Source organism: Aegilops tauschii, chromosome 5 (assembly GCF_002575655.3).
Source record: "Aegilops tauschii subsp. strangulata cultivar AL8/78 chromosome 5, Aet v6.0, whole genome shotgun sequence".
NCBI lineage: Eukaryota > Viridiplantae > Streptophyta > Magnoliopsida > Poales > Poaceae > Aegilops > Aegilops tauschii.
The window spans coordinates 250,501,150-250,528,455 of NC_053039.3; the positions used below are offsets into that span (position 1 = coordinate 250,501,150).

The 27,306-nt window shown below is 43.0% G+C and overlaps 1 protein-coding gene and 1 long non-coding RNA gene across 3 annotated transcripts; both read left to right on the plus strand.

Moving 5' to 3' along the window:
- Positions 1 to 6,699: 6,699 nt before the first annotated feature.
- On the plus strand, positions 6,700 to 10,989 carry LOC109733342 (uncharacterized). 2 transcript variants are annotated; one of them, XM_045228852.2, is made up of 9 exons: positions 6,700 to 7,014; positions 7,108 to 7,506; positions 7,720 to 7,865; positions 7,945 to 8,056; positions 8,146 to 8,365; positions 8,441 to 8,564; positions 8,836 to 8,933; positions 9,161 to 9,237; positions 10,509 to 10,989. In XM_045228852.2, exons 5-9 carry the CDS (start codon positions 8,291 to 8,293, stop codon positions 10,510 to 10,512), a joined length of 378 nt encoding a protein of 125 aa, XP_045084787.1. In that variant the 5' UTR covers positions 6,700 to 7,014; positions 7,108 to 7,506; positions 7,720 to 7,865; positions 7,945 to 8,056; positions 8,146 to 8,290; the 3' UTR covers positions 10,513 to 10,989. The 2 variants fall into 2 exon arrangements, with proteins under 2 accessions (XP_045084787.1, XP_020148126.1); XM_020292537.4 differs by lacking the exon at positions 7,945 to 8,056 and having other exon boundaries at positions 6,737 to 7,014.
- Positions 10,990 to 11,425: 436 nt separating this feature from the next.
- Positions 11,426 to 11,911, plus strand: LOC141023377 (uncharacterized). Its single transcript, XR_012184591.1, has 2 exons — positions 11,426 to 11,504; positions 11,609 to 11,911. It is a non-coding gene; the product is annotated as an uncharacterized lncRNA (long non-coding RNA).
- Positions 11,912 to 27,306: the final 15,395 nt, after the last annotated feature.

Consider the following 27,306-nt stretch of genomic DNA (forward strand, 5'->3'; position numbering starts at 1 on the left):
AACAGAATCTGTCAAAAACAGAACAGTCTGTAGTAATCTGTATCATTCGAATACTTATGTAACTCCAAAAATCCTACCAAATTAGGAAAACCTAAGCAATTTGTGTACAAATCCAGATCAAGAAGAATTAGATCAAGAGCTCGTTTCTGTGAATTATCAAAACTAATGTACTGGGCGCAAAAGTTTCTGATTTTCAGCAGGATCAACACAACTATCACCGTAAGCTACCCTAAAGGTCTTACTTGGCACTTTATTGAAACAAAATCTATAAAATATGATTACTACAGTAGCATAATCATGTGAACACACAAAAGCAGTAAAGGTAAATATTGGGTTTTCTCCCAACAAGCGCTTTTCTTTATTGCCTTTCTAGCTAGGCAAGATGATGACAATGATGCTCACATAAAAGATAAGAATTGAAACATAATGGGAGCATCATGAAGCATATGCCTAGAACATTTAAGCCTAACCCACTTCCTATGCATAGGAATTTTGTGATCAAACAACTTATGGGAACAAGAATCAACTAGCATAGGAAAGCAAAACAAGCATAACTTCAAGATTTTCACACATAGAGAGGAAACTTGATATTATTGCAATTCCTACAGGCATATATTCCTCCCTCATAATAATTTTCAGTAACATCATGAATGAATTCAACAATATAACCATCACACAAAGCATTCTTTTCATGATGCACAAGCATAGAAATTTTATTACTCTCCACATAAGCAAATTTATTCTCATGAATAGTAGTGGGAGCAAACTCAACAAAATAACTATCATGTGAGGCATAATCCAATTGAAAATTAAAATCATGATGACAAGTTTCATGGTTATCATTATTATTCATAGCATACATGTCATCACAATAATCATCATAGATAGCAACTTTGTTCTCATAATCAATTGGAACCTCTTCCGAAATAGTGGATTCATCACTAAATAAAGTCATGACCTCTCCAAAACCACTTTCATCAACATAATCATCATAAATAGGAGGCATGCTATCATCATAAAAAATTTGCTAATCAAAACTTGGGGGACTAAAAATATCATCTTCATCAAACATAGCATCCCCAAGCTTGTGGCTTTGCATATCATTAACATCATGGATATTCAAGGAATTCATACTAACAACATTGCAATCATGCTCATCATTCAAAGATTTAGTGCCAAACATTTTAATGCATTCTTCCTCTAGCAATTGAGCACAATTATCGGAATCCTTATTTTCATGGAAGACATTAAAAAGATGAAGCATATGAGGCACCCTCAATTCCATTTTTTTGTAATTTTCTTTTATAGACTAAACTAGTGATAAAACAAGAAACTAAAAGATCCGATTGCAAGATCTAAAGATATACCTTGAAGCACTCACCTCCCCGGCAACGGCGCCAGAAAAGAGCTTGATGTCTACTACACAACCTTCTTCTTGTAGACATTGTTGGGCCTCCAAGTGCAGAGGTTTGTAGGACCGTAGAAAATTTCCCTCAAGTGGATGACCTAAGGTTTATCAATCCGTGCGAGGCTTATGATGAAGATGGTCTCTCTCAAACAACCCTGCAACCAAATAGCAAAGAGTCTCTTGTGTCCCCAACACACCCAATACAATGGTAAATTGTATTGGTGCACTATTTCGGCGAAGAGATGGTGATACAAGTGCAATATGGATGGTAGATATAGGTTTTTGTAATCTGAAATTATAAAAACAGTAAGGTAGAAAGTGGTAAAAGTGAGCGTAAACGGTATTGCAATGCTAGGAAACAAGGCCTAGGGTTCATACTTTCACTAGTGCAAGTTCTCTCAACAATAATAACATAATTGGACCATATAACTATCCCTCAACATGCAACAAAGAGTCACTCCAAAGTCACTAATAGCGGAGAACAAACGAAGAGATTATTGTAGGATACGAAACCACCTCAAAGTTATTCTTTCTGATCGATCTATTCAAGAGTCCGTAGTAAAATAACACGAAGCTATTCTTTCCGTTCAATCTATCCTAGAGTTCGTACTAGAATAACACCTTAAGACACAAATCAACCAAAACCCTAAAGTCACCTAGATACTCCAATGTCACCTCAAATATCCGTGGGTATGATTATACGATATGCATCACACAATCTCAGATTCATCTATTCAACCAACACAAAGAACTTCAAAGAGTGCCCCAAAGTTTCTACCGGAGAGTCAAGACGAAAACGTGTGCCAACCCCTATGCATAGATTCCCAAGGTCACGGAATCCGCAAGTTGATCACCAAAACATTCATCAAGTGAATCAATAGAATACCCCATTGTCACCACGGGTATCCCACGCAAGACATACATCAAGTGTTCTCAAATCCTTAAAGACTCATCCGATAAGATCACTTCAAAGGGAAAACTCAATCCATTACAAGAGAGTAGAGGGAAAGAAACATCATAAGATCCAACTATAATAGCAAAGCTCGCGATACATCAAGATCGTGTCGAATCAAGAACACGAGAGAGAGAGAGAGAGAGATCAAACACATAGCTACTGGTACATACTGATACGTCTCCAACGTATCTATAATTTTTTATTGTTCCATGCTATTATATTACCCGTTTTGGATGTTTATGGGCTTTACTTTACACTTTTATATCATTTTTGGGACTAACCTACTAACCGGAGGCCCAACCCAAATTGCTTTTTTTGCCTATTTGGGTGTTTCAAAGAAAAGGAATATCAAACGGAGTCCAAACAGAATGAAACCTTTGGGAGCGATCTTTTTGGAACAAATGCAACCCAGGAGACTTGGAGTGGATGTCAAGAAGCAGCCAAGGCGGCCACGAGGGTGCCAGGCGCGCCATGGGGGGTGGGCGCGCTCCCCACCCTCGTGGGCCCTCGTGGCTCCACCGACCTACTTCTTCCTCCTATATATATCTACGTACCCCGAAAACATCCAGGATGACCACGAAAACCTATTTCCACCGCCGCAACCTTCTGTACCCGTGAGATCCCCTCTTGGAGCCTTCGCCGGTGCTCCACTGGAGGGGGAATCGATCACGGAGGGCTTCTACATCAACACCAAGGCCTCTCCGATGAGTTGTGAGTAGTTTACCACAGACCTTCGGGTCCATAGTTATTAGCTAGATGGCTTCTTCTCTCTCTTTGAATCTCAATACAAAGTTCTCCTTGATCTTCTTGGAGATCTATTCGATGTAACTCTTTTTGCGGTGTGTTTGTCGAGATCCGATGAATTGTGGGTTTATGATCAAGTATATCTATGAGAAATATTTGAATCTCCTCTAAATTATTTTATGTATGATTGGTTATCTTTGCAAGTCTTTTTGAATTATCAATTTGGTTTGGCCTACTAGATTGATCTTTCTTGCAATGGGAGAAGTGCTTAGCTTTGGGTTCAATCTTGCGGTGTCCTTTCCCAGTGACAGCAGGGGCAGCAAGGCACGTATTGTATTGTTGCCATCGAGGATAAAAAGATGGGGTTTATATCATATTGCTTGAGTTTATCCCTCTACATCATGTCATCTTGCCTAATGCGTTACTTTGTTCTTATGAACTTAATACTCTAGATGCATGCTGGATAGCGGTCGATGTGTGGAGTAATAGTAGTAGATGCAGAATCGTTTCGATCTACTTGTTGCGGACGTGATGCCTATATACATGATCATGCCTAGATAATCTCATAACTATGCACTTTTCTATCAATTGCTCGACAGTAATTTGTTCACCCACCGTAAATACTTATGCTATCTTGAGAGAAGCCACTAGTGAAACCTATGGCCCCGGGTCTATCTTTCATCATATAAGTTTCCTATCTACTTTATTTTGCAATCTTTACTTTCCAAGCTATATCATAAAAATATCAAAAATATTTATCTTATCTTATTATCTCTATCAGATCTCACTTTTGCAAGTGGTCGTGAAGGGATTGACAACCCCTTTATCGCGTTGGTTGCGAGGTTCTTGTTTGTTTGTGTAGGTACGAGGGACTTGTGAGGAGCCTCCTATTGGATTGATACCTTAGTTCTCAAAAACTGAGGGAAATACTTACGCTACTTTGCTGCATCACCCTTTCCTCTTCAAGGGAAAACCAACGCAGTGCTCAAGAGGTAGCACATACCCTTAGCCCCTAGGGTGAACTACTCCCTCCTCATCATGGAGAGCGCCGGGATGATGAAGATGGCCACCGGTGAGGGATCCCCCCTCTGGCAAGGTGCCGGAACAGGGTACCGATTGGTTTTTGGTGGCTACAAAGGCTTGCGGCGGCGGAACTCCCGATCTAGGTTATGTTATGGAAGTTTGGGTATATATAAGAGGTGTTGGCGTCGGGAACAAGTCAGGGGGGTCTCCGAGGCGGCCACGAGGTAGGGGGCGCGCCCAGGGGGGTAGGGTGCGCCCCACACCCTCGTGGGTGCCTCGGGACTCTTCTAGTCCATCTCCAATACTCCGTGGGCTTCTTCTGGTCCAAAACTAATCTCCGTGAAATTTTAGGTCAATTGGACTCTGTTTGGTTTCCTTTTTTGCGATACTCAAAAACAAGAAAAAAAACAGAAACTGGCACTGGACTCTAGGTTAATAGGTTAGTCCCAAAAATAATATAAAAGAGTATATTAAAGCCCATTAAACATCCAAAACAGATAATATAATAGCATGAATACTTCATAAATTATAGATACGTTGGAGACATATCAAGTCCTCGAGGTCATCTGCTCGGTTGATGATGGTAATGCAGTTGTCATGGCTGCCCGCGGCGGGGAAGAAGATCTGAGGCGGCGAAAGACAGTCTAGAGGCCGGATCCCTGCTGTGCTGGACCCTTCTGTCGTTGGAGCATCTGAGGCGGGGTGGACGACGGCGTAGCAGGAGCGGGACAAACCACACAAGGTTTTCTTTGACAACTATCTTTAAGAGAAGTAATTCTGTAAGGGCTCGTTTGAATTGGAGGATTCTAACAACGCAGGGATAGGAAATACACAGTAATAGGATAGGAATGCACGTGCAAAACAAAGAATTTAAAAACACAGGATTTCTGCCAATCTGGGTGTTTGGTTCACAAGAATTGGAAGATCACAGGATGCAAAGAAGCATGGTGAGATTAAGTCAAACCACAAGAAAATATACGGTTATAATGCTATTATGCTACTATCTCTTAGTCTTGTGCTTCATGAATAGGAATTTGAAAAGGAGGACAAGTGGATATTAAAATTCCTACGGTTTTTCTTTCAAAGAGACACTAAAGGAACAAATCCTACAGTTTTCCTTTGCTTCATTCCATTGAACCAAATGCATGAATAGTAGTACCATAGGAAACTTTCCAATTCCTACGTTTTTCCTTCACTTTTCCTTTCAAGCACTGACGATTCTAGTAGGCAGGCTTGAGCAAGGAAAAGCCTACACTCAAAAAATGTTTTTGTGCTACTTCTACAACTTTGGACCCAGGCCACTGCCCTACTAGATCAACTCCCAGGCCCATCGACAAATGCACAGCTCAAACGCGCAGAGATAAATGATGATGGCGTTCAAGAGAGTCCATCACGGATAGCTAAGTTGCCTGGTACCTCACTGCTTGTCATATAGTAGGAGAAAATAATCGTATTCACGTTACTACGTGTGCTCAATGGACAATATATATAACATGTAGAGTAAAAAAGAGATGTAACAAGTGTACAACCTCTTTGGCGAAGCCATGTCGATCTCAGAGTGACTAGGTTGGTCGGTGAGGATGCTCCGGCTGACTTGGCTGTCGGAGGAGGGGAAGAAGATCTTAGGCGTCTGGAGATGGAGCCCGTGGTATTGCTCCGCTGTGATGGATGGTTTCGTCGTTGGAGCAGCTCCGGTGAGTTGTACGACGCCGAGGCTGAAGCAGGACAAGAGAGACAACGTTAACCTGAGTGGAATTGTAATAGCATCTCCAATAGATGGCGTAAAATACATAACCACAAAGTGCTAGATGTAAAATACATCAGCCGCTCATCTATGAACTTAACTGTCGATATTGAATTTAACTGTCGAAACTGAACTTAACTGTCGAAACTGAATTTTGCCGTCGAAATTGAACGCATTAGTAGCAGAAAAGCAGTAGCAGCAGCGCGTGCGAGAGCCGGGGCAGCTGGTCATGTAGCAGCATAAGTCGACTGACACTACCGGCCAAACTGCCGCCCCCCGCCGCCCGCGGCCGGCGGTGGGCCGCCCCGCCCGCCCCGAAATCACTCCCCACCGCCAGTCCGCCGCCGCCCCGGCCATCCCTCTAGGCCCCCCGTGCCGAGCTTTTTTTCCGGCAATCCCCACGCCACCGCCCCACTACCGCCGGCGACCACCGCCCCACCCTGAACCATAAGATAGATAGTGTGGTACCTCTCTGGCGAGCCCCCTCCCCGCTGTGGCTGGTTCTTCCTTAACTCTGGCGAGCCTCCCCACCCGCTGAAAATCGACTGACCCAAAAGTCGATTTAGTCGACTGAAGTGTAGCCAAATCGGAGCAACATCGCTAGCAAGAGCAAGAGCGAGAGCAACAGCGCGAGCAAGACCAATTTAAAACAATACAGAGGCTAGCCAACTCGCTTGGAGGATGCTCCCTCGATCGGTTCCTTTGCTGGCCGGCAGATCAAGATAATATTCCCACCACGCCTCTCCTCCACCATTGGATATTCACTGCACGTTTCATCATGTTATTTCTTTCCCATGTGCATGACCGGTGGGCCGCTTCCTCGGTGGAGTCTGTCATGTATTGGCTGGGTTCATCGGTGTGAGGGTCTAATTGGTTGAGCCTCCTGGAAAGCCCATTGGCCCCCCAATCCCCACAGCCGCCCGCCCGCACCTCTCCTCCTCCGGTCCTCCCTCGTCTCAGCCGCCACCCCCACGAACCCTAGCCGCACCCTCCTGCATCTGTCCTCCTCCCCCTTCCTGGTCCGCCCCAAGCCCCTCCTCGTCTCATGAGCTAGCCGAGGAAAAGCGGGGTGGCGCGACGCCCTGGTCGTCGGCCGGCGGGGAGCCTGCGTAGAGGCGGTGGCGGAGACGACCCTAGATGGTGCCCCATGAGCCGCCCGACCTCCTTCCGTGGATCTGCTCCTCCCATTTCCTTTCCGTTGATTTACTTTTTTTGTTCGTGTTTAATCTTCAGGGCCAAGATCTGGACAGGGCGCCTCAACCTCGCCTTCCTCTTCCACCTACTCGCTGATAGAGAGACAGCAGCAGCGGTGGGAGGAGCCTGGGCGTAGAGGAGAGAAGTGGACGAGGGGGGTGCAAAGCCAGGAGATGGGGGTCGCCAGATGAGCACAGCCGCACAGGGCCTGATCCCGCCGCTGCCAGAGCAGAGTGGAGGACCACACGGGCCTGAAGGGGTGGCCGGGAGCGCACGGCATCCGGCTCCCAAGCAGGGAATGTAGCGGTGTTGGCCTCTCCTCTCCCCGCGCCTCTGTCCTGCGTCGTCACTACCGCCACGGCCTTGCTCGCCATTGACCTCCCCAAGTGCTTCTCTCCACAAATGGTGCCGCCATGTACAGATCAATTCAAGCGCCAGGTACCTCCTGATTTGATTTTGTTTAGGATTTGTATGGAGCTTGAATCAGATCAGCGTAACTTGGAGATGTTTTTTTTTCTGCACGGATACTTGCAGATATATGGAGGAAGATTAGTTAGTAATGCCCATATGAAGTTTGAATGTCCAATTCATAGACGTCCTTCAATTTCATTACAATGATGACATGTTTGTTGTTGTTTATATTTCCAACAGGAAAGTACAACACGTGCACGTAACTTGTTTGAGGAAATTCCATCTGGAAGCAATATTTGATCATGACTTGTGTTCTTGATGCTTCATCTGCGGCTAGCTGACTACAACAGCACATATGTAAAGGGAAACCATCGTAAGAAACACAGGTAAAAAGGCATTTTCCTTGTTCTTATAGTTTTGGATCAAAGTTCACGTTTACCTTGAGTGACTCTTTTTTTGTTATAGAATGGATTCAACAATAATCAATAAGGAAGTGCAAACTGAGAGGGGTGGGCAAAATAACCTGAGCAAAGAGCTAATTCTATGAAATGCTAATTCTATGAAGAGCTAATTGAAAGTACATGATGTCACCACGCTCAAATTCCAGCTATTATCACTATCAAATAGTGTCAAACAGAGCATCTTATACTTTGTTTCTACGTGCAGATCAGCTCTTCATTCTTTCAAGCGCTATGTTGCTTACTCAAATGTTTGTGGCGATTGTATCCTTGTGCCATGAATATTTGTACTTAGCAGATCAATATAAACATATTGGCTATTTACCAATTCAGAATTTAAAGCACTTTATTTTATGGCCTTGAGTAAAAGTTCAGTCGTTGTTGGCTGGAAGACATCTTCAATACGCCGTCAACACGAGCTTCCCAAGGTAATGATCTATTTATTATCAGCCCATATCTGGTATGTAACAGGGTTCTTATGTTTCAAAATCCTCTGGCATCAGAAAGAAGATTTTGTGGATGATGTAAGATATCCACATGTTGTATATGTGGAAAAACCAAAGGCTCAGGATGTTGATTTTTCGGATGAAATGATTTATCAGGAAAAAACTACAAGTGAAATGGAAGGTAAGATACTGAATTGGAGTTATAGTAGTACCAGGCTTTCCATGATGATGTGCTGTTTATTGTCCAAGGACTTGATAAACTAGCAGAAACCATAGATGCCAAGTTTCTAATGACGAAGTCTTTACGCTGGTTCATGTTTGCATTGGAGCTAAAGTTTTGTTGTTACTTAGTGTGTTTTGTATTATATCCAATACCGTTCCATACTTCCATTTCTCCTGGATGATTAAGACGATATTTTTTTCTAACTGAATTAATTTGTCCCCTATTTCAGAAGTAACGCTCAAAAGCCTGAATAGAATTCCTTGGGAAAGGGTAGATGTTAGCTTCAAGAGAAGTAGACAATGGATTTTTGCCCATAGCACCATTCAGGTATATTATGAACCCCATTACCTTGGTAATAGTTTTCCTGGTGTTACTTAATTATCCCCTGGTATATTCTGTTGTCTCCATACATGTTAATCTGATAACATATACAAAGGCTGTATAGGTAATGGCATAGCAGATTTTAGTTTCATGATCTTACTTAAATGTAGTTCTGGCGATAGATAGCTTTACACTATCCGTCATGTGGGTCCCTGCTTCCTTCTGTTTTGCAGGTCCAGTTGTCGTTGCCTTCACTTGCTTTGTCGTTTACCGATCTGTCAGCTCGCCGGTTCCCTGACTTGCTGTCAAGGTTTGTGTTCTGTGCCTCCATTTTCTGTTTTCTTTCTTTTTGTTTCTCTATATTACTTACTATTTTATTCTGCTACCTGACCGGGTGTTGCGTGCGTGCTTTATTTGTTTGTTTCGGTTTCTTATGCTGCTTATTTCATTTATACTGCTTCCTGTGCTAGGATGTGCCTTCCTATGTCTTTTGTGATCCCAATTTTTTAGACCCTGGCGGCGCAGTTTTATTTGCCCGCTCTTTCATGCGTGTGTGAGATTATTGACGATGGGGTTGTGCTTGTTGGGGTGGAGCCAAAGCAGTGTCTCCCTGCCGCCAGATAGGATGTTCTTCTGGGCAACTGGCGGTACGGGGGCACTGTCCGCCTATGAACAGGCTGCTTTGCAAGCTATAAAATTCTTAGAGGGACGATGTAAATCATGTTGCTGTTGATTAGGATGATTCATATACAACTTGGGTCTATATTTTTATTAGCCTGATTAGGGGGGAGAGAGAGAGAGGCAGGGAGGTGCCTAGGACGAGTAGGAAGGCTCTGGGCAAAATTTTGCCGATCCTGTGTATGTTCTGTTTTGCCTAGTTAAACGTGTACACTTCATGTCATATAGCATAATAATAGCAGATGATAAACTATCGTTGTCATATTATTGAACTTGATATCCTGTTTGAACTAGACAGATAATTTTGACAAGATTTTATCCTGTCGTAAACATGCTGTCATAGTGTCAACACAATAATAATAGAAAAACCTTTTCAAAATTCAGGTGAGGTGAAGCAAGCAAGCACCTCCCCGTGTTTTATATGTGAGCAATCACCTGTCCATGTTGCTTTGCCCGACCATTGTTCGTTTAAACCTTTCTTCTGTATTAGCGCTACTGGATAACCGTTATTGATCTAACAAAGGAATCATAACACTACAGGTCATGGAAAATAGATATAATTAGCACATAATCCTGCAAGTTTCACCTAATATGCACATGTCGTTTCAGTTTTCCAAAATATATACCATTGAGAAACTTACTGGATGCAGTGCAGATTCTAGGATATTAACATTTGCAGCCATACGTTGGTTTCAATGGTGACAGATTTTTGTCAATCCCACAGAGATAATTTAATTCAAGACTAGCAAATACAGTCAAGTTTAAACTGTTTCCTTTGATGAAATTCTAATGTTTTTCCAAACAAAGTATGATGAACTTAAAATCCATAATATGAAGCTGTGTCAGCTGCATCAGTACAGTAGATGCTTAGGGACTAATTCTTTATATTTCCTTATGTATTAGTTGAGATCGAGGAGAGAGCAAGCCGTTGCAGAGGAGAGGGGATACAAGGGTGGGCGGAGGTCAGGCATTGTTAACAGATTTGCGGCAGAGTGGGAGAGGTGACGCCGGCCGGCCGGCGCCTCACCACCGGCTCCTGTTTGGCGGTCGCAAAGAGAAGGGTGCCGAGGATGTGTTGCTCTATGCATGGCTGTCGAAGTACATCATCGTTATGATGTGTATGGTTTCTCTATTTTCAGCCCTACTGCTCCTGAGCCCAAATCCCATGACCATGCCCCCACCTCTCCTTCGTTGAATGGAGTCTGGTTGCTAAAAAGTGAGTTTTCTTAATCAGTATGTATGGCCCCTCTGCACATGCCGTTTCTTCGTATTTAAGAGGCCCTCAAGCTTTGTCAGTTTTCTGATAGATATGGAATTTTAATTTGATAGTCCCAACAACAGTGGGTACTGATGGAGCTATCTATTATTTATTGTCAATCTGTAATACTTTTGTCAGCTTCTAGCATGCCGTTGCTCTACCAGAGTGCAATTTTCTCTGCATGGCATACACCAGTTACCATTAGTTGATATGTTTGTTGAAGTTTTATTGCAAGTTAAATAAATGTGTAGTGTGGCATACTGATTATTATAGTTTGATAATGTCAGGCGCCGATGGCTTTAGATATGTAAATAAAATACCTTTAAGTAAAACTAAGCATTTAATTATTGTTCTGTTATGTTATTGATTTCACCGGCTTTATGTCGGCCGATTAGTTCTGAAGGATTCCACATCGGCTAATTTAGATTATGTTACTAGAGTATTAGAAGAAGTTCCTGATATATGTATTTAAAGCATTTGCTGAGATTTGATGCAAAATATTGATGACCAGGCATTATACTGCGCATAAGCACAATTTTTTAGTTTTTCTTTTTATTGTTGCAACAGCTTTTCTATAGCAATAGCCAAATAGTGTGACATAACACTATTCCATTTTCACAGGCCATAACACATCTTTACATGTAAGTTTGTTCTCTAGATAGTTCTCTTTCCAAGATTTTCATATCATATTTGTCGTGGGATCTGACTGCTTTACCATATTTTCCTGGTGTGGACGATGTTATAGAGTGAGCTACCATCACTTCTCATTACTGACTGTCAATATATATGTGTTTATGCCATAAAAGATGGATATTTGTCGAAGCCATTGTCGTGTCATGTAATTACTTGCAGATCAACTATATAGTTTTGTTCGGATTGTAAAGTGGAAACGATAAAACCCTACAACTCCTGTGTGATTGTCATTTGATTATTTACTTCCTCAAGTAGTATGGATATGGTGCTGCCAGGATATTAAGTACATTCATGAAGTTGTATAAACCACGTTCTACGATTCACTTCTGTTATGCATATTTACTTTCCAGTTTTAGGACTGAAATCCATCCATTGTAATGAATTTGGTTGTATGGGCATTACCTATTTGACTTAGGCTTGCTTCATCACATATAGACTGCTTTTCTTTTCCCCACTGCTTGTATGGCCTAAAACTATCATGTATATGAGGCAAGTTATTAGCAATGTTTCACATTTTCTTACTTGCAATACTGTGCTTGCCTATTCAGGTGTTCCAAGACCCAAATCATTGGAAAAACAACACATACAACACTTTTTTCTTTTGAACTTTGGTTACCCTTATACAAGCCCCCGTTCATTTTGTTTATATAGTGGTTAGAATAGTAACCATATGTGCTTGCTCAACACTAATAAATGGAATATTTTCAAAGCTCGTATGGTGTGGGTCTGTTCGCAATCTGGCGCAACGGGAGATTACTGAAAAATACTCATTTTTTCAACATGACATGGTCTTGAAATGGGAGTCTACTACCAAATTAAAATGTGTAGGTATATCTCATTGTAGATGACAAGTCTCTGTTTTTATTAAAGGGGGTTAAATTTGTTATCATATATGCTTGCCCGCAACTAAAACATGGAATTTCTTTTCATGCTGTGCGCCATTTGTTACCCAGCTGACGAACCGAGAAAGAAAAGAAGGGGATAGACAGTCTTCGCTCGCTCCGTCCCCTGCCGCTTCTTATACAGCTCCTCACGGGCCACAGGCATCGCTCTATGTGGGTTGGGCTAAATAACATATGGGCTATCCTAATACCTCCTGATCCTTATATCTCCGTATATGCACAACAAAGACATGTTTCTTTTTTAGGTTTCTTATCTTTTTCCCTTTTTTTAAGGAAAAATATGCATGGCCAGGTTTCTCATCATGATAACCATGTTTCCATACTTGCTAAAAAAATACAACCATGCCAACTTTACTCTCTCATCATAGTGCCCATATTTTCAAACTGAGATATTCATATTATGCAAAGTTTCCCTTTTCCCAGACTATTATTTAACAACGTAATAAACATGTTTAAAAAATAGCATGATTTAGTTGAAGGTTCTTGCAGCATGAAACTATTTTCATCAACAACATGTCTGCAGCAGGTCTCTGCGCCATTTGGCGCAACGGCCAACTAGTAGCAAGAGCAGACCAGGCAGGGGACCGAGAGCAAGAGTAGAGCAGCAGAGCGAGTGAGAGCTAAAGCAACAGCAGCTCCTAATGAGGTGGATGTCGCCGCCGAGGGAGCGACGTCGTGGAGGAAGTGGCCGGCGACGCCGCCGTGGATGGAGCCGCGCCAGGTCGGCTCAGGACCTAGCGCCGGCAACACCGTGAGATCGAATCAAGAAGAAAATGCGGCGATTAGTGTACAACCTCTTTGCTGGCGCCGATTAGGCCTTAGCTTCATCCGAGGAAACAATGATGATGCTGCTCTTCCGGTGGTGCAGGTGAAGACGGCGGTGTGGGAATGGAGGTGGCGCGAAAGACGAGGGGAACGTCGGGGCAGCTCCTTGGAGGTGGAGGAAGGGGTGGCTGAACCGGCGGGACGACGAGATCGACGACGGATCCTCATCTGATACGGTGGATGAGGGATGTCGAGGTGTTGCGGTGGACGACGTCGTCGGGGAAGAGGCTCCGGCTGAGTGGCGGACGGAGGAGGGTGTGGGGCTTGATACGTCTCCGTCGTATCTATAATTTTTGATTGTTCATGCCAATATTATTCAACTTTCTTATACTTTTGGCAAGTTTTTATACTATTTTTGGGACTAACATATTGATCCAGTGCCCAGTGCCAGTTCCTGTTTGTTGCATGTTTTATGTTTTGAAAAAACCCCATATCAAACGGAGTCCAAACGGGATAAAAACGGACGGAGAATATTTTTAGAATATTTGTGATTTTTGGGAAGAAGAATCAACGCGAGACGGTGCCCGAGGGGGCCATGAGGCAGGGGCCGCGCCCCAGTGGGGCAGGCACGCCCCTGACCCTCGTGGGCACCCCGTAAGGCGGTTAATGCTCTTCTTTTGCCGCAAGAAAGCTAATTTTTGGAGAAAAATCTGGGCAAAGGTTTCAACCCAATCGGAGGTAGGATCTCCGGATATAAAAGAAACAGTGAAAAGGCAGAATCTCAGAACGCAGAAACAGAGAGACAGATCCAATCTCGGAGGGGCTCTCGCCCCTCCCATGCCATGGGAGCCAAGGACCAGAGGGGAAACCCTTCTCCCATCTAGGGAGAAGGTCAAGGAAAAAGAAGAAGAAGAAGGGGGGCCCCCTCCCCCTTGCTTCCGGTGGCGCCGGAACGCCGCCGGGGGCCATCATCATCACCGCGATCTACACCAACACCGCCATCATCTTCACCAACATCTCCATCACCTTCCCCCATCTATATTCAGCGGTCCGCTCTCCCGCAACCTGCTGTACCCTCTACTTGAACATGGTGCTTTATGCTTCATATTATTATCCAATGATGTGTTGCCATCCTATGATGTCTGAGTAGATTTTCGTTGTCCTACCGGTGATTGGTGAATTGCTATGATTGGTTTAATTTGCTTGTGGTTATGTTGCTGTCCTATTGTGCCCTCCGTGTCGCGCAAGCGTGAGGGATTCCCGCTGTAGGGTGTTGCAATATGTTCATGATTCGCTTATAGTGGGTTGCTTGAGTGACAGAAGCATAAACCCGAGTAAGGGGGTTGTGGCGTATGGGATAAAGGGGACTTGATGCTTTAATGCTATGGTTGGGTTTTACCTTAATGATCTTTAGTAGTTGCGGATGCTTGCTAGAGTTCCAATCATAAGTGCATATGATTCCAAGAAGAGAAAGTATGTTAGCTTATGCCTCTCCCACATAAAACTTGCTATCGGTCTAGTAAAGTAGTCAATTGCTTAGGGACAATTTCACAACTCCTACCACCACTTTTCCACACTCGCTATATTTACTTTATTGCTTCTTTATCTAAACAGCCCCTAGTTTTTATTTACGTGCTCTTTACATTCTTGCAAACCTATCCAACAACACCTACAAAGTCCTTCTAGTTTCATACTTGTTTTAGGTAAAGCGAACATTAAGCGTAAATATTGAGGGAATATTTGTTCTACCTTTAGCTCCTTGTTGGGTTCGACACTCTTACTTATCGAAAGAGGCTACAACTGATCCCCTACACTTGTGGGTTATCAAGACCTTTTTCTGGCGCCGTTGCCGGGGAGTCATAGCGTGGGGTGAATATTCTCGTGTGTGCTTGTTTGCTCTATCACTAAGTAATTTTTATTTGCTGTTCTAATTTGTTCACTATCTTTAGTTATGGATATGGAACAAGAAATACCAAAAAATAGGTTTACTTGCTACTCATGGAGATGGGGGACCTCCTAAAACCATCGATGCTAGTTATGTGAAAAATATTATGTACTACTTTGATAATCCTGAGAAAACCCCATTCAATTATGTTATGGGAGACACGTTGGATCAACGTGAATACTTTAAGGATTATCGCTTGACTCAAAAAGGGAAACTATTATGGGATCAAATTCATATGTTGCATTGGTATGCTCGGGAACTATGCTTTAGATATGATTATACTTGTTGCTCTAGGATGAAGGCTCCACACCTTCCCTTTTCATGCAAATTTAATGATAATTAAACCTTAGCTTCTTATGCTAATGGTATATATGATTACCATGATGTGGAACAAATAGAAGAATTCGTTGCTTTTATGGGTGCTTATGAGATTGAATCTTTGTTTAAAGAGTGTGAAAATCTTGATGATGCTGTTTACAGACCTGAAAATTTTGCTATACTTAAATATTGTTATGAGAATTATGAATACAATGCCGATATTGATGCGTTTATTGAGAAAGTCTCCGTTGTCCAAGAAGAGACTAATATTTTGCAGGAAACTATGGAAGAGGAAACTATTGAAACTGTGAGCTCATTGGATGAAAAAGATGATGAGGAGAGCGAAGAACAAAAGGAGGAAGAGCGGATTAGCTACCCGTGCCCACCTTCTAATGAGAGTAACTCTTCAACTCATACATTGTTTAATTCCCCTTCGTGCTTACTGAAGGATGATTGCTATGATGATTGTCATGATCCCGTTGATTGTTTTGAAATATCCCTTTCTGATGATGCTTGCTATGCTTGTGGCCAAGATGCCAATACGAATTATGCTTATGGAGATGAACTTGCTATAGTTCCTTATGTTAAACATCAAATTTTTGCTATTGTAACCACGCATGATAGTCCTATTATCTTTTTGAATTCTCCCTACTACACTATATCGGAGAAGTTTGCCCTTATTAAGGATTATATTGATGGGTTGCGTTTTACTACCACACATGATGATTTTGATAGATATAATATGCATGTGCTTGCTGCTCCTACTTGCAATTATTTTGAGAGAGGAACTATATCTCCACCTCTCTATGTTTCCGATATGATAAAATTGCAAGAAACTGCTTATACTATGCATTGGCCTTTACTTGGTGTGCATGAATTGTTCTTTTATGACAGGCCGATGCATAGGAAGAGAGTTAGACTTCGTTGTTGCATGATATATGTTACTTTGTGCTCACTACTAAATCACAAATCATTGTTAATTAAAATTGGCTTTGATATACCTTGGGATCCGGGTGGATTCATTACTTGAGCACTATATGCCTAGCTTAATGGCTTTAAAGAAAGCGTTGCCAGGGAGACAACCCGGAAGTTTTAGAGAGTCATTCATGTCTGTTGTGTGCTTTCATATAGTTTTAAAAAAAAGAGGGGAACCCAAACCTTTTTAAAAAGGAAAGTGAAAGTAAGAAAGACAAGCATTGTTGAAGTGGGAGAGCTCCTTGAACTCTGTTCATGCTCACGGAAACTTTGTGAATCTTAATTACAGAAACTTTTCATCAAAAATAATTATCCCCTTGTACAATTCCATTGTATTATAAAAATAATGTGCTAAGGTTTGCCTTTAGGATGTTTACAATGCTTGTTGGTTTGTGCGGTGCAGGACAGAAACTTTGGCTGTAGTGCACGATTTTACATTTTTTACTAGAACGTCAAACGGTTCTGAAACTTTTTGCATTGTATTTCTATACAAATTGTTTATTTTTTCTAATTTTGGTAGAATTTTTGGGGTACCAGAAGTATGGTTAATGTTCAGATTGCTACAGACTGTTCTATTTTTGACAGATTCTATTTTTGATGCATAGTTTGCTTGTTTTGATGAATCTATCAATTTCTATCAGTGGATTAAGCCATGAAAAAAGTTATATTACAGTAGTCACAATGCAAAAACAAAATATTAATAAGTTTTCAACAGTACCTAGAGTAGTGATTTGCTTTATTATACTAACGGATCTTACCGAGTTTTCTGTTGAAGTTTTGTGTAGATGAAGTGTTTGATCGATGAGGTCTCGATATGAGGAAAAGGAAGAGAGGCAAGAGCTCAAGCTTGGGGATGCCCAAGGCACCCCAAGTAAATATTCCAGGAGACTCAAGCGTCTAAGCTTGGGGATGCCCCAGAAGGCACCCCCTCTTTCTTCAACAAGTATCGATATGTTTTCGGATTCGTTTCGTTCATGCGATATGTGCAAATCTTCGAGCGTCTTTTGCATTTAGTTTTCACTTTTATTTTATGCACCATGCTGGTATGAGATAGTCCTTGGTTGATTTATAGAATGCTGATTGCACTTCACTTAAATCTTTTGAGTATGGCTTTATAGAATGCTTCATGTGCTTCTCTTATATCATTTGAAGTTTGGATTGTCTGTATCTCTTCACATAGAAAACCGCCATTTGTAGAATGCTCTTTTGATTCACTTATATTTGTTAGAGCGTGGGCATGTCTTTTGTAGAAAGAATTAAACTCTCTTTCTTCACTTATATCTATTTAGAGAGATGACAGGAATTGGTCATTCACATGGTTAGTCATAAAATCCTACATAAACTTGTAGATCGCTGAATATGATATGTTTGATTCCTTGCAATAGTTTTGCGATATAAAGGTGGTGATATTAGAGTCATGCTAGTGGGTGACTGTGGATTAGTAGAAATACTTGTGTTGAGGTTTATGATTCCCGTAGCATGCACGTATGGTGAACCGTTATGTAACGAAGTTGGAGCATGAGATATTTTTTGATTGTCATCCTTTGTGTGGAGGTCGGGGATGCGCGATGGTTAACTCCTACCATCCTCCCCCCTAGGAGCATGCGTGTAGTACTTTGTTTCGATGGCTAATAAATTTTTGCAATAAGTATGTGAGTTATTTATGACTAATGTTGAGTCCATGGATTATACGCACTCTCACCCTTCCATCATTGCTAGCCTCTTCGGTACCGTGCATTGCTCTTTCTCACCTCGAGAGTTGGTGCAAACTTCGCTGGTGCATCCAAACCCCGTGATACGATACGCTCTATCACACATAAGCCTCCTTATATCTTCCTCAAAACAGCCACCATACCTACCTATCATGGCATTTCCATAGCCATTCCGAGATATATTGCCATGAAACTTCCATCATCATCATATACATGACTTGAGCATTCATTGTCATATTGCTTTGCATGATCGTAAGATAGCTAGCATGATGTTTTCATGGCTTGTCCGTTTTTTGATGTCACTGCTATGCTAGATCATTGCACATCCCGGTACACCGCCGAAAGCATTCATATAGAGTCATATCTTTGTTCTAATATCGAGTTGTAAGTAAATAAAAGTGTGATGATCATCATTATTAGAGCATTGCCCCATGAAAAAAAAGAGAGGCCAAAGAAGCCTAAATAAAAAAGGGGCAATGTTACTATCCTTTTACCACACTTGTGCTTCAGAGTAGCACCATGTTCTTCATATAGAGAGTCTCCTATATTGTCACTTTCATATACTAGTGGGAATTTTCATTATAGAACTTGGCTTGTATATTCCGATGACGGGCTTCCTCAAATGCCCGAGGTCTTCATGAGCAAGCAAGTTGGATGCACACCCACTTAGTTTCCAGTTTGAGCTTTCCTACACTTATAGCTCTTAGTGCATCCATTGCATGGCAATCCCTACTTCTCACATTGACATCAATTGATGGGCATCTCCATAGCCCGTTGATTAGCCGCGTCGATGTGAGACTTTCTCTTTTTTTGTCTTCTCCACATAACCTCCACCATCATATTCTATTCCACCCATAGTGCTATATCCATGGCTCACGCTCATGTATTGCGTGAGAGTTGAAAAAGTTTGAGAATACTAAAGTATGAAACAATTGCTTGGCTAAAATCGGGGTTGTGCATGATTTGAATATTTTGTGTGATGAAGATGGAGCATAGCCAGACTATATGATTTTGCAGGGATAACTTTCTTTGGCCATGTTGTTTTGAAAAGACATGATTGCTTTATTAGTACGCTCGAAGTATTATCGTTTTTATGTCCAATGATAGACTATTGCTTTGAATCACTCGTGTCTTAATATTCATGCCATGATTAGATTACACGATCAAGATTATGCTAGGTAGCATTCCACATCAAAAATTATCTTTTTATCATTTACCTACTCGAGGACGAGCAGGAATTAAGCTTGGGGATGCTAATACGTCTCCGTCGTATCTATAATTTTTGATTGTTCCATGCCAATATTATTCAACTTTCTTATAGTTTTGGCAAGTTTTTATACTATTTTTGGGACTAACATGTTGATCCAGTGCCGAGTGCCAGTTCCTATTTGTTGCATGTTTTATGTTTCGCAGAAACCCCATATCAAACGGAGTCCAAACGGGATAAAAACGGACGGAGAATATTTTTGGAATATTTGTGATTTTTGGGAAGAAGAATCAACGCGAGACGGTGCCCGAGGGGGCCACGAGGCAGGGGGCGCGCCCCTGACCCTCGTGGGCACCCTGTAAGGCGGTTGATGCTCTTCTTTTGCCGCAAGAAAGCTAATTTTCGGAGAAAAATCTTGGCGAAGGTTTCAACCCAATCGGAGTTACGGATCTCCGGATATAAAAGAAACAATGAAAGGGCAGAATCTGAGAACGCAGAAACAGAGAGAGACAGAGAGACAGATCCAATCTCGGAGGGGCTCTCTCCCCTCCCATGCCATGGGAGCCAAGGACCAGAGGGGAAGCCCTTCTCCCATCTAGGGAGAAGGTCAAGGAAGAAGAAGAAGCGGGGCTCCCTCCCCCTTGCTTCCGGTGGCGCCGGAACGCCGCCGGGGGCCATCATCATCACCGCGATCTACACCAACATCGCTGACATCTTCACCAACATCTCCATCACCTTCCCCCATCTTTATTCAGCGGTCCACTCTCCCGCAACCTGCTGTACCCTTTACTTGAACATGGTGCTTTATGCTTCATATTATTATCCAATGATGTGTTGCCATCCTATGATGTCTGAGTAGATTTTCGTTGTCCTACCGGTGATTGGTGAATTGCTATGATTGGTTTAATTTGCTTGTGGTTATGTTGCTGTCCTATTGTGCCCTCCGTGTCGCGCAAGCGTGAGGGATTCCCGCTGTAGGGTGTTGCAATATGTTCATGATTCGCTTATAGTGGGTTGCTTGAGTGACAGAAGCATAAACCCGAGTAAGGGGGTTGTGGCATATGGGATAAAGGGGACTTGATGCTTTAATGCTATGGTTGGGTTTTACCTTAATGATCTTTAGTAGTTGCGGATGGTTGCTAGAGTTCCAATCATAAGTGCATATGATCCAAGAAGAGAAAGTATGTTAGCTTATGCCTCTCCCACATAAAACTTACTATCGGTCTAGTAAAGTAGTCAATTGCTTAGGGACAATTTCACAACTCCTACCACCACTTTTCAACACTCGCTATATTTACTTTATTGCTTCTTTATCTAAACAGCCCCTAGTTTTTATTTACGTGCTCTTTACATTCTTGCAAACCTATCCAACAACACCTACAAAGTCCTTCTAGTTTCATACTTGTTTTAGGTAAAGCGAACATTAAGCGTGCGTAGAGTTGTATCCGTGGTCGATAGAACTTGAGGGAATATTTGTTCTACCTTTAGCTCCTCGTTAGGTTCGACACTCTTACTTATCGAAAGAGGCCACAACTGATCCCCTGCATTTGTGGGTTATTAGGGCTTCGCGGGTTTTCGCGGCCTCGGTGTACGGATGGGTGGGCTGATGGGATGGGAGTGGGGAACCATGGCTTAGGGGCCCGCTTGTCCGAAATGTGGGGTAAGTTACGGAAGTACCCCCACCGATTTGTGCTAGGCGGTTCTTTCGGTTCAGGGGTATCACGGGCATTTCGCGTGTCGGGATTTCGCAGGAGGTGGGAGTTTCCGCGCATGTTGTAATTTTGGGATCGCCAGGCGCGGGTTGAGATGGAGGGAGTTTTTAGAGCACAACGAGACAAAGAAGTATCTTAAATATTTCGGGGTAACAAGGCGCGGGTTGAAATTTCCGGACAAGCCTAGCGTGTACTGTACCAAATCAATTCGCACTTCCGTCGATGAAAAAACAAAAAGAAATAAATTCGCACCACACAAGAGAGTGTAGTCCCGTGTACTGTACCAAATCAATTCGCACTACAAATGCCATTCAAAACTTTGAATCATGTTATGTTCAATTAAAATATTTCGCTACGTGTATAATGCATGCAACCTGCTACTCAAATGAACGTTTTAGTGCATTCCAAATGTATATACTACCGCTTCAATATGAACTAAATTTGAATTTGTTTCTCTATTTGAATAAGATCTGCAATAATGATTGTTTTGAAGTCAAACCATTTGAATTCGTTTCTCTATTTTAATAAGATTTACAATCATCATTATTGCCAAGTTAAACCATCGTTTGTGTATTATCTTCACAGCACACCACATGATTATTGTCGAGTTAGATATGAACTATGTGTACTATATGAACTCGAACTCGATTTTTTGAATCCACTTTATGTTGATTTCAAATCACAGTACATTTCAAGCTCTAGCTAGATCTTCATAATCTAAACCATGTCTCATATGTATAATGTGTTTATCACATAATGTATGGTGCCCCGCCCCCTACTCCTACAAGTATTTAGATGTGAATTACAAACGCCACACATTACCACAAATTCAAATAAAATGTGAGATTGTTCGATATATAGTATTGTTTATATTGTTCGATATTTAGTTGTAAGCTGCAAACGCCACACATTATCACAAATTTAAATAAAATGTGAGATTGTTCGATGTATAGTATGGTTTAGATTGTTCGACATTTAGCTGTGAGTTGCAAACGCCATGCATTATCATGTTATGGTATAACATGTGAGAAACCACAGCACGCGTATCACCGCTATATTCATGCATGCATATGTTTATAACACTATGATCTCCTATTCAAATATATGAATCCACTTTCATATCAAATTATCATCTTTGTTAGTCTCTTACACCCACACAATCCTCTAACCTTTGTAGCTAGCACTAACTTTCACTCGTGCATGCACACGCCCTCCTCGCCCTCCCCATCCCTCGGCATTCTATCCATCGCGCACATTCTTTTTTTAGGTCGTTCTCCCACAGTCTCCACAACTCCTTTCCGACACACACTGATCGATAAACCTCTCCAGCGATGTCTGCCTACAACATACACACGCACCTTCCATCTCCTCCTTTCTGTGTCCATGCCTCATGTCTCTCATACGGTCCCACACACGTGTAAACTCTCGCCCCTCTTTTCATCGATCTCACAATCGCACACTCCTCCCCCTATCTAGCTAGTAGCTCGGCATCTCGCACCACCTTCTAGCTCCATTCTCTCTGTCTATCTGTCTCGCTGGGCCTTATTTGCCTCTAACAAATGGATGTACACCGACCAATCTCCCGCTATACATATAGCTAGCTAGGTCCTTATAACTCGTTTTCCCCCACGCGTCGATCGATCTACCTCATTAGTTATGTCTCTTCCTTCCTCCGACAAACAACAATTGATCTACCGATCTAGTTAGGTTTGCTTACCAAACACATGGTTCCCCTTCATCATCCATGCATGTGTCCCGACACATCTATCATGCACAGGCACACACAGAAACACATCCCCACTCTTATTGATAATATTGCAGTTCTACCCTCAGTTTGTCTAGTAGGCCTCTCCCACCATCTTTGAGAAGCAACTCCATCACCCATCCAGCACTCTACCCCTCTCCCTCCCTCTCTCTCTCTCTCCATCACCCATCGAGCGCTCTAGTCATGTCTCCCTCCCACACACAAAGTTGCCCTGTGCCCTCCGACGTTCCGGTAGGTCAGTCGCCCTATATCTTTGACTTGCAGACACACAATTTCGATGGCTCTCTTCATCGATTTCGCACCCACCCACTTGATCCTCTCTTCGACTCTATCGATATCTATGACCCCTCCCTCTCTTCTCGTGGATCGTCCCCTCTATATATGATATTGATAGGCCTCTATTTCACACACATTGCATGTGTCAAATTTTTGTGTGAGATGTCATCGACACATATTCCCACAAATACATTCACGAAATCACCCCCCAAACAAAAAACACTCACAAACGCACACGCCATCTGTCTAGGTTTGTATCTCTCTCACACACACCCATGTAGGTGGGGGACGTGCATGAAGAGAAGAGGTGCACGCACAGCGCACGTACTCCCGTCTCTTTCCCAACCACACCCGCGCGGGTACACGATGGAGCTCATTTCTGTACGAAAAGGCAGCCCACGTGGTAATTTGACACGTGTACTGGTTGTCCACTTGATGGAGGATCGTCTACCACGGGTGAACAAACAAATTGCGACCTGACGCGTTATGTTAAAAAAGTGGCAAACCATGTGGGGCCTACCTTAGAGGCAATGCTCTATGCACTCAGGATGCTCTGTGCGTATTACTTTTGATGTGTCCCATCAACTCGCAGAACGAGGAGAAGCTTGCTTAGTACACCGTCTCCCCAGCCCACGGGCGCGGTGGCTCGCAGGACGAGGTGAAGCTTGCTTACTACGCCTACGCTCGCTCCCTCACCCACGCGCGTGGTGGCTCGCAGGACGAGGATAAAATTTTACTACTCCCTCCGTTTACTCCTCGTCCCTACCTTGGTTAGAGAGATTATCATATTGTTTGGAATATATGTCCTTTAGTAGATTTCAATATGAACTACTAGTACATACTCCAAACACTGATGTATATAGACGTATTTTAGAGTGTAGATTCACTCATTTTGCTCCGTATGTAGTCAATATTGAAATGGATGTAATAGTATTCACTCTCCCTGGCCCACGTGGTGGACGTGCAGCAATTCATTCGATCTCATATAGCCAGAACGATATATACTGCAGTACCATTATTGCTCGACTTCCCGAAGAGGCGAAGAGCCAATCGCAAGGTTAATATTTTGGAGATGCCAAGCGCAAGGTTTATAGGAGAACAAGTAGTAGTAGTAGTAGTAGTACTAGTAGTACGTACCAGTGGTACGTACTGTATGAGGAAGAAGGCAACAAGATGTATGTTTTGCGTGACAGTCTCTTCTTACAGGACGTGCTAGACCTAGTGGACCTCATTGTTGCAATGGGACTACTCCTATCATAGATGGCACGATTCAGAGTGGTGGGCAGCGGGCATAATTCGGAGCTGCTTAGGCTAGTCATAGTGGGAGCAACTTATGTAGTAACATGACACATCCCAAGACAAATTTGCTTATGTGGCATGGAGTTCATGAGGGAAGAGATGCTTGTGGTAACATAATATGTTACTGTAACATAACACACCCTGAGGTAAAATGAGTCTATGTCTCAATTAATGAAGGTTTGTATGTTACCATCTATATGTTACTACCCATTATGAAGGTAGTAACATGGACTAGTAACAAAAGCATGTTACTAGTCTAAGTTACTCCCCACTATGACCAGCCTTAGTCATAAACCCCATGAAGAAGTCCCATCGAAAGGAATAGCCATCCTCTACACGTGCTCCTATGTAAAATGAGTAAATGAGACAAAAAGAGAAAGAGACAAAGTAAAAAAAATCACCAGCCTTAGATCCAGCCCTATTGTATCAGTGAATGATATTTCTACGTCGTGATTGACATGCCTATATTATTAACCATGCTACGGAGGTAGAAGCGGATTTTTATTTATTCGCGAAGGTAGCAGCGGATGGATATTCAACGAGGAGTGAAATGATGGATGCTTCCTTGGTCAAACATAGAGAAAGGTGGGCCTCGTGATTTCACGGCTTATTAGTCATTATTACTGCCTATACTCTTTGCCCATATATAATAACCGCGTGGTAGTACAGTAGTGGGCTATACTTTTAATAACCATGCTCGAAGAGAAGAGGTGCACGCACCCATGCACGTAGTGTACTAGTAGCACTCTTTGCGTCTTTTGCGTCTTCCCCAACCACACACGTGACACGGTGGAGCTCATTTCTGTAAGATGATGCAGCCCACGTGATAATTTGACGCGTCTAGTGGTAGTTACTCAATTATAAATAATGGAGGGTCGGGAACCACGCATGAACGGTGTCGCGTCATTTATAAATAAAGTTTTTTTTCTTCAGTGGCACATACACAATATAAATAGGTTCATATGGAGAGAAAAGGAAACCGCTCCACTATATATATAGCCAGGACGAGTCTACACGGTTGCTTGCTGGGGTTGCTCTCTTCACACTCTCTCGCACAAAACAACTGTGGCCACATCTCTAACATCCCGGCGGATCACGCCCCCCGGGGGAAGGGGTGGATGCTTAGTGTAGATGTGGTCGCCATCGCCGACGGTGAAAACCCACTGTCGGCACGTCCCGATCAGGGGTCCCCGCCGTTCTCTCTCACAAAGCCGATGAGGTTGCCTTCGTCCCTTGCTCACTGCCGTGACGTGGGCAGTTGCCGCCTCCCGCCACCCTCCTCTAGGTTGAGCTACGTCCCGACATCCCTCGGGTACAACTTCCTTTACAGTCGGCTTGCACCACTGCTCCAGCTGCCCACATCACTCCATGTGGATATTTCTCTACTTATTTGCCCCACACATACCTCTACTGGCTTCTACGTACTGTATTTGTGATGAGTTTATGTCTCATCAACTAGTCCAGTAATCTTATTCTAATCATGCTTCTTCAATTTCTTTGCCACAGGGATGCTCATCTCGATTTTGGTGAAACTGCACAAAATGATCCGATGGTCAAAGGGTTGCAAACTTCATTTCTTCGGAAGCTCCAACGTTGCCAGCAAATTAAAGCCTAGTTAGGGTTTACGGTTCAAGGGCTAGGGACTGCATGGATCTTTTTTTCTTTAGCTGTCTCTGTTCCAAAATAAGTGTCAACTTTAGTAGTAGTACAACTTTGTACTAAAGTTTGCATAAAGTTGAGACACTTATTTTGGAATGGAGGGAGTACATATTGGCTATGATCTGTCAATCATTGAGATGCAATAGCATGCATGTTAGTCTCCTTTGTATTTGATGAAATGTTGCAATGGGAAACCTTGGACGCAAGATACATGAAACAGAAGCTGGAAGCTTCATAGCATTGTACAAATTTATCTCGCTGATAAATTACAGTACGTACTATACTAGTACTATGTAAAGAGTTAGGTGTCGCACAGTGTCCAGAAAATATGGTGATAATGTGAGGTGGGCCATGTAATCACTGAGCCTACATGTTTTCACTGCTCTCGCACTCCTCCGTTGTAAGAATGGAGAAAATTGTAATCTAGTAGTACCTCCTTTCGCCGAAAGCGTGGGACATCCAGCAGTCCTACCACCTCAGAAATAATGACCAATGAGCCATCAAATCACATAGACCCAGCAGTAAGTTGGACGGATGAAGCAACCATCACTCTTGAATCCGCTTCTCTCTTCAATGCAGGCGCCAGTGAGAGGTCAAATCCGCTCTGCCCGGGCATGAATGCGGCACCGATTCTTTGGAGCAGGGCTGACCGTTTCGGGAAGGAAGCGCGCGCAGGCGATGGAGAGGCTTTGGGTGGGCCAGGCTGGTCAGGAGCGGGCGTGGCAGCGGTCCGCCTGTCCCGACCGGACACCCAGAAATGAGAGGATGCACCGACTCTCGCGGCTAAATCGTACACTACACACCATCTCTCTCTAGGAGTAGGTTGATGTGTCGCTCTCTCTAACACACACACACATGCACACACTGTTGGGAATCGTAGCATAATTTAAAAAATTTCTACGCTCACCAAGATGCATCTATGGAGTCTACTAGCAACGAAGGGAAGGGAGTGCATCTACATACCCTTCTAGATCGCGAGCGGAAGCGTTCCAATGAACGTGGATGACGGAGTCGTACTCGCCGTGATCCAAATCACCGATGACCGAGTGCCGAACGGACGGCACCTCCGCGTTCAACACACGTACGGTGCAGCGACGTCTCCTCCTTCTTGATCCAGCAAGGGGGAAGGAGAGGTTGATGGAGATCCAACAGCACGACGGCGTGGTGGTGGATGTAGCGGGTCTCCGGCAGGGCTTTGCCGAGCTTCTGCGAGAG

Coding starts and splice junctions, on each gene's coding strand:
- LOC109733342 (XM_045228852.2), top strand. CDS start 8,291: ATGGCCTTGAGTAAAAGTTCAGTCGTTGTTGGCTGGAAGACATCTTCA. Junction 8,366..8,440: donor GTCAACACGAGCTTCCCAAG/GTAATGATCTAT, acceptor CTCTGGCATCAG/AAAGAAGATTTTGTGGATGA. Junction 8,565..8,835: donor AACTACAAGTGAAATGGAAG/GTAAGATACTGA, acceptor CCCCTATTTCAG/AAGTAACGCTCAAAAGCCTG.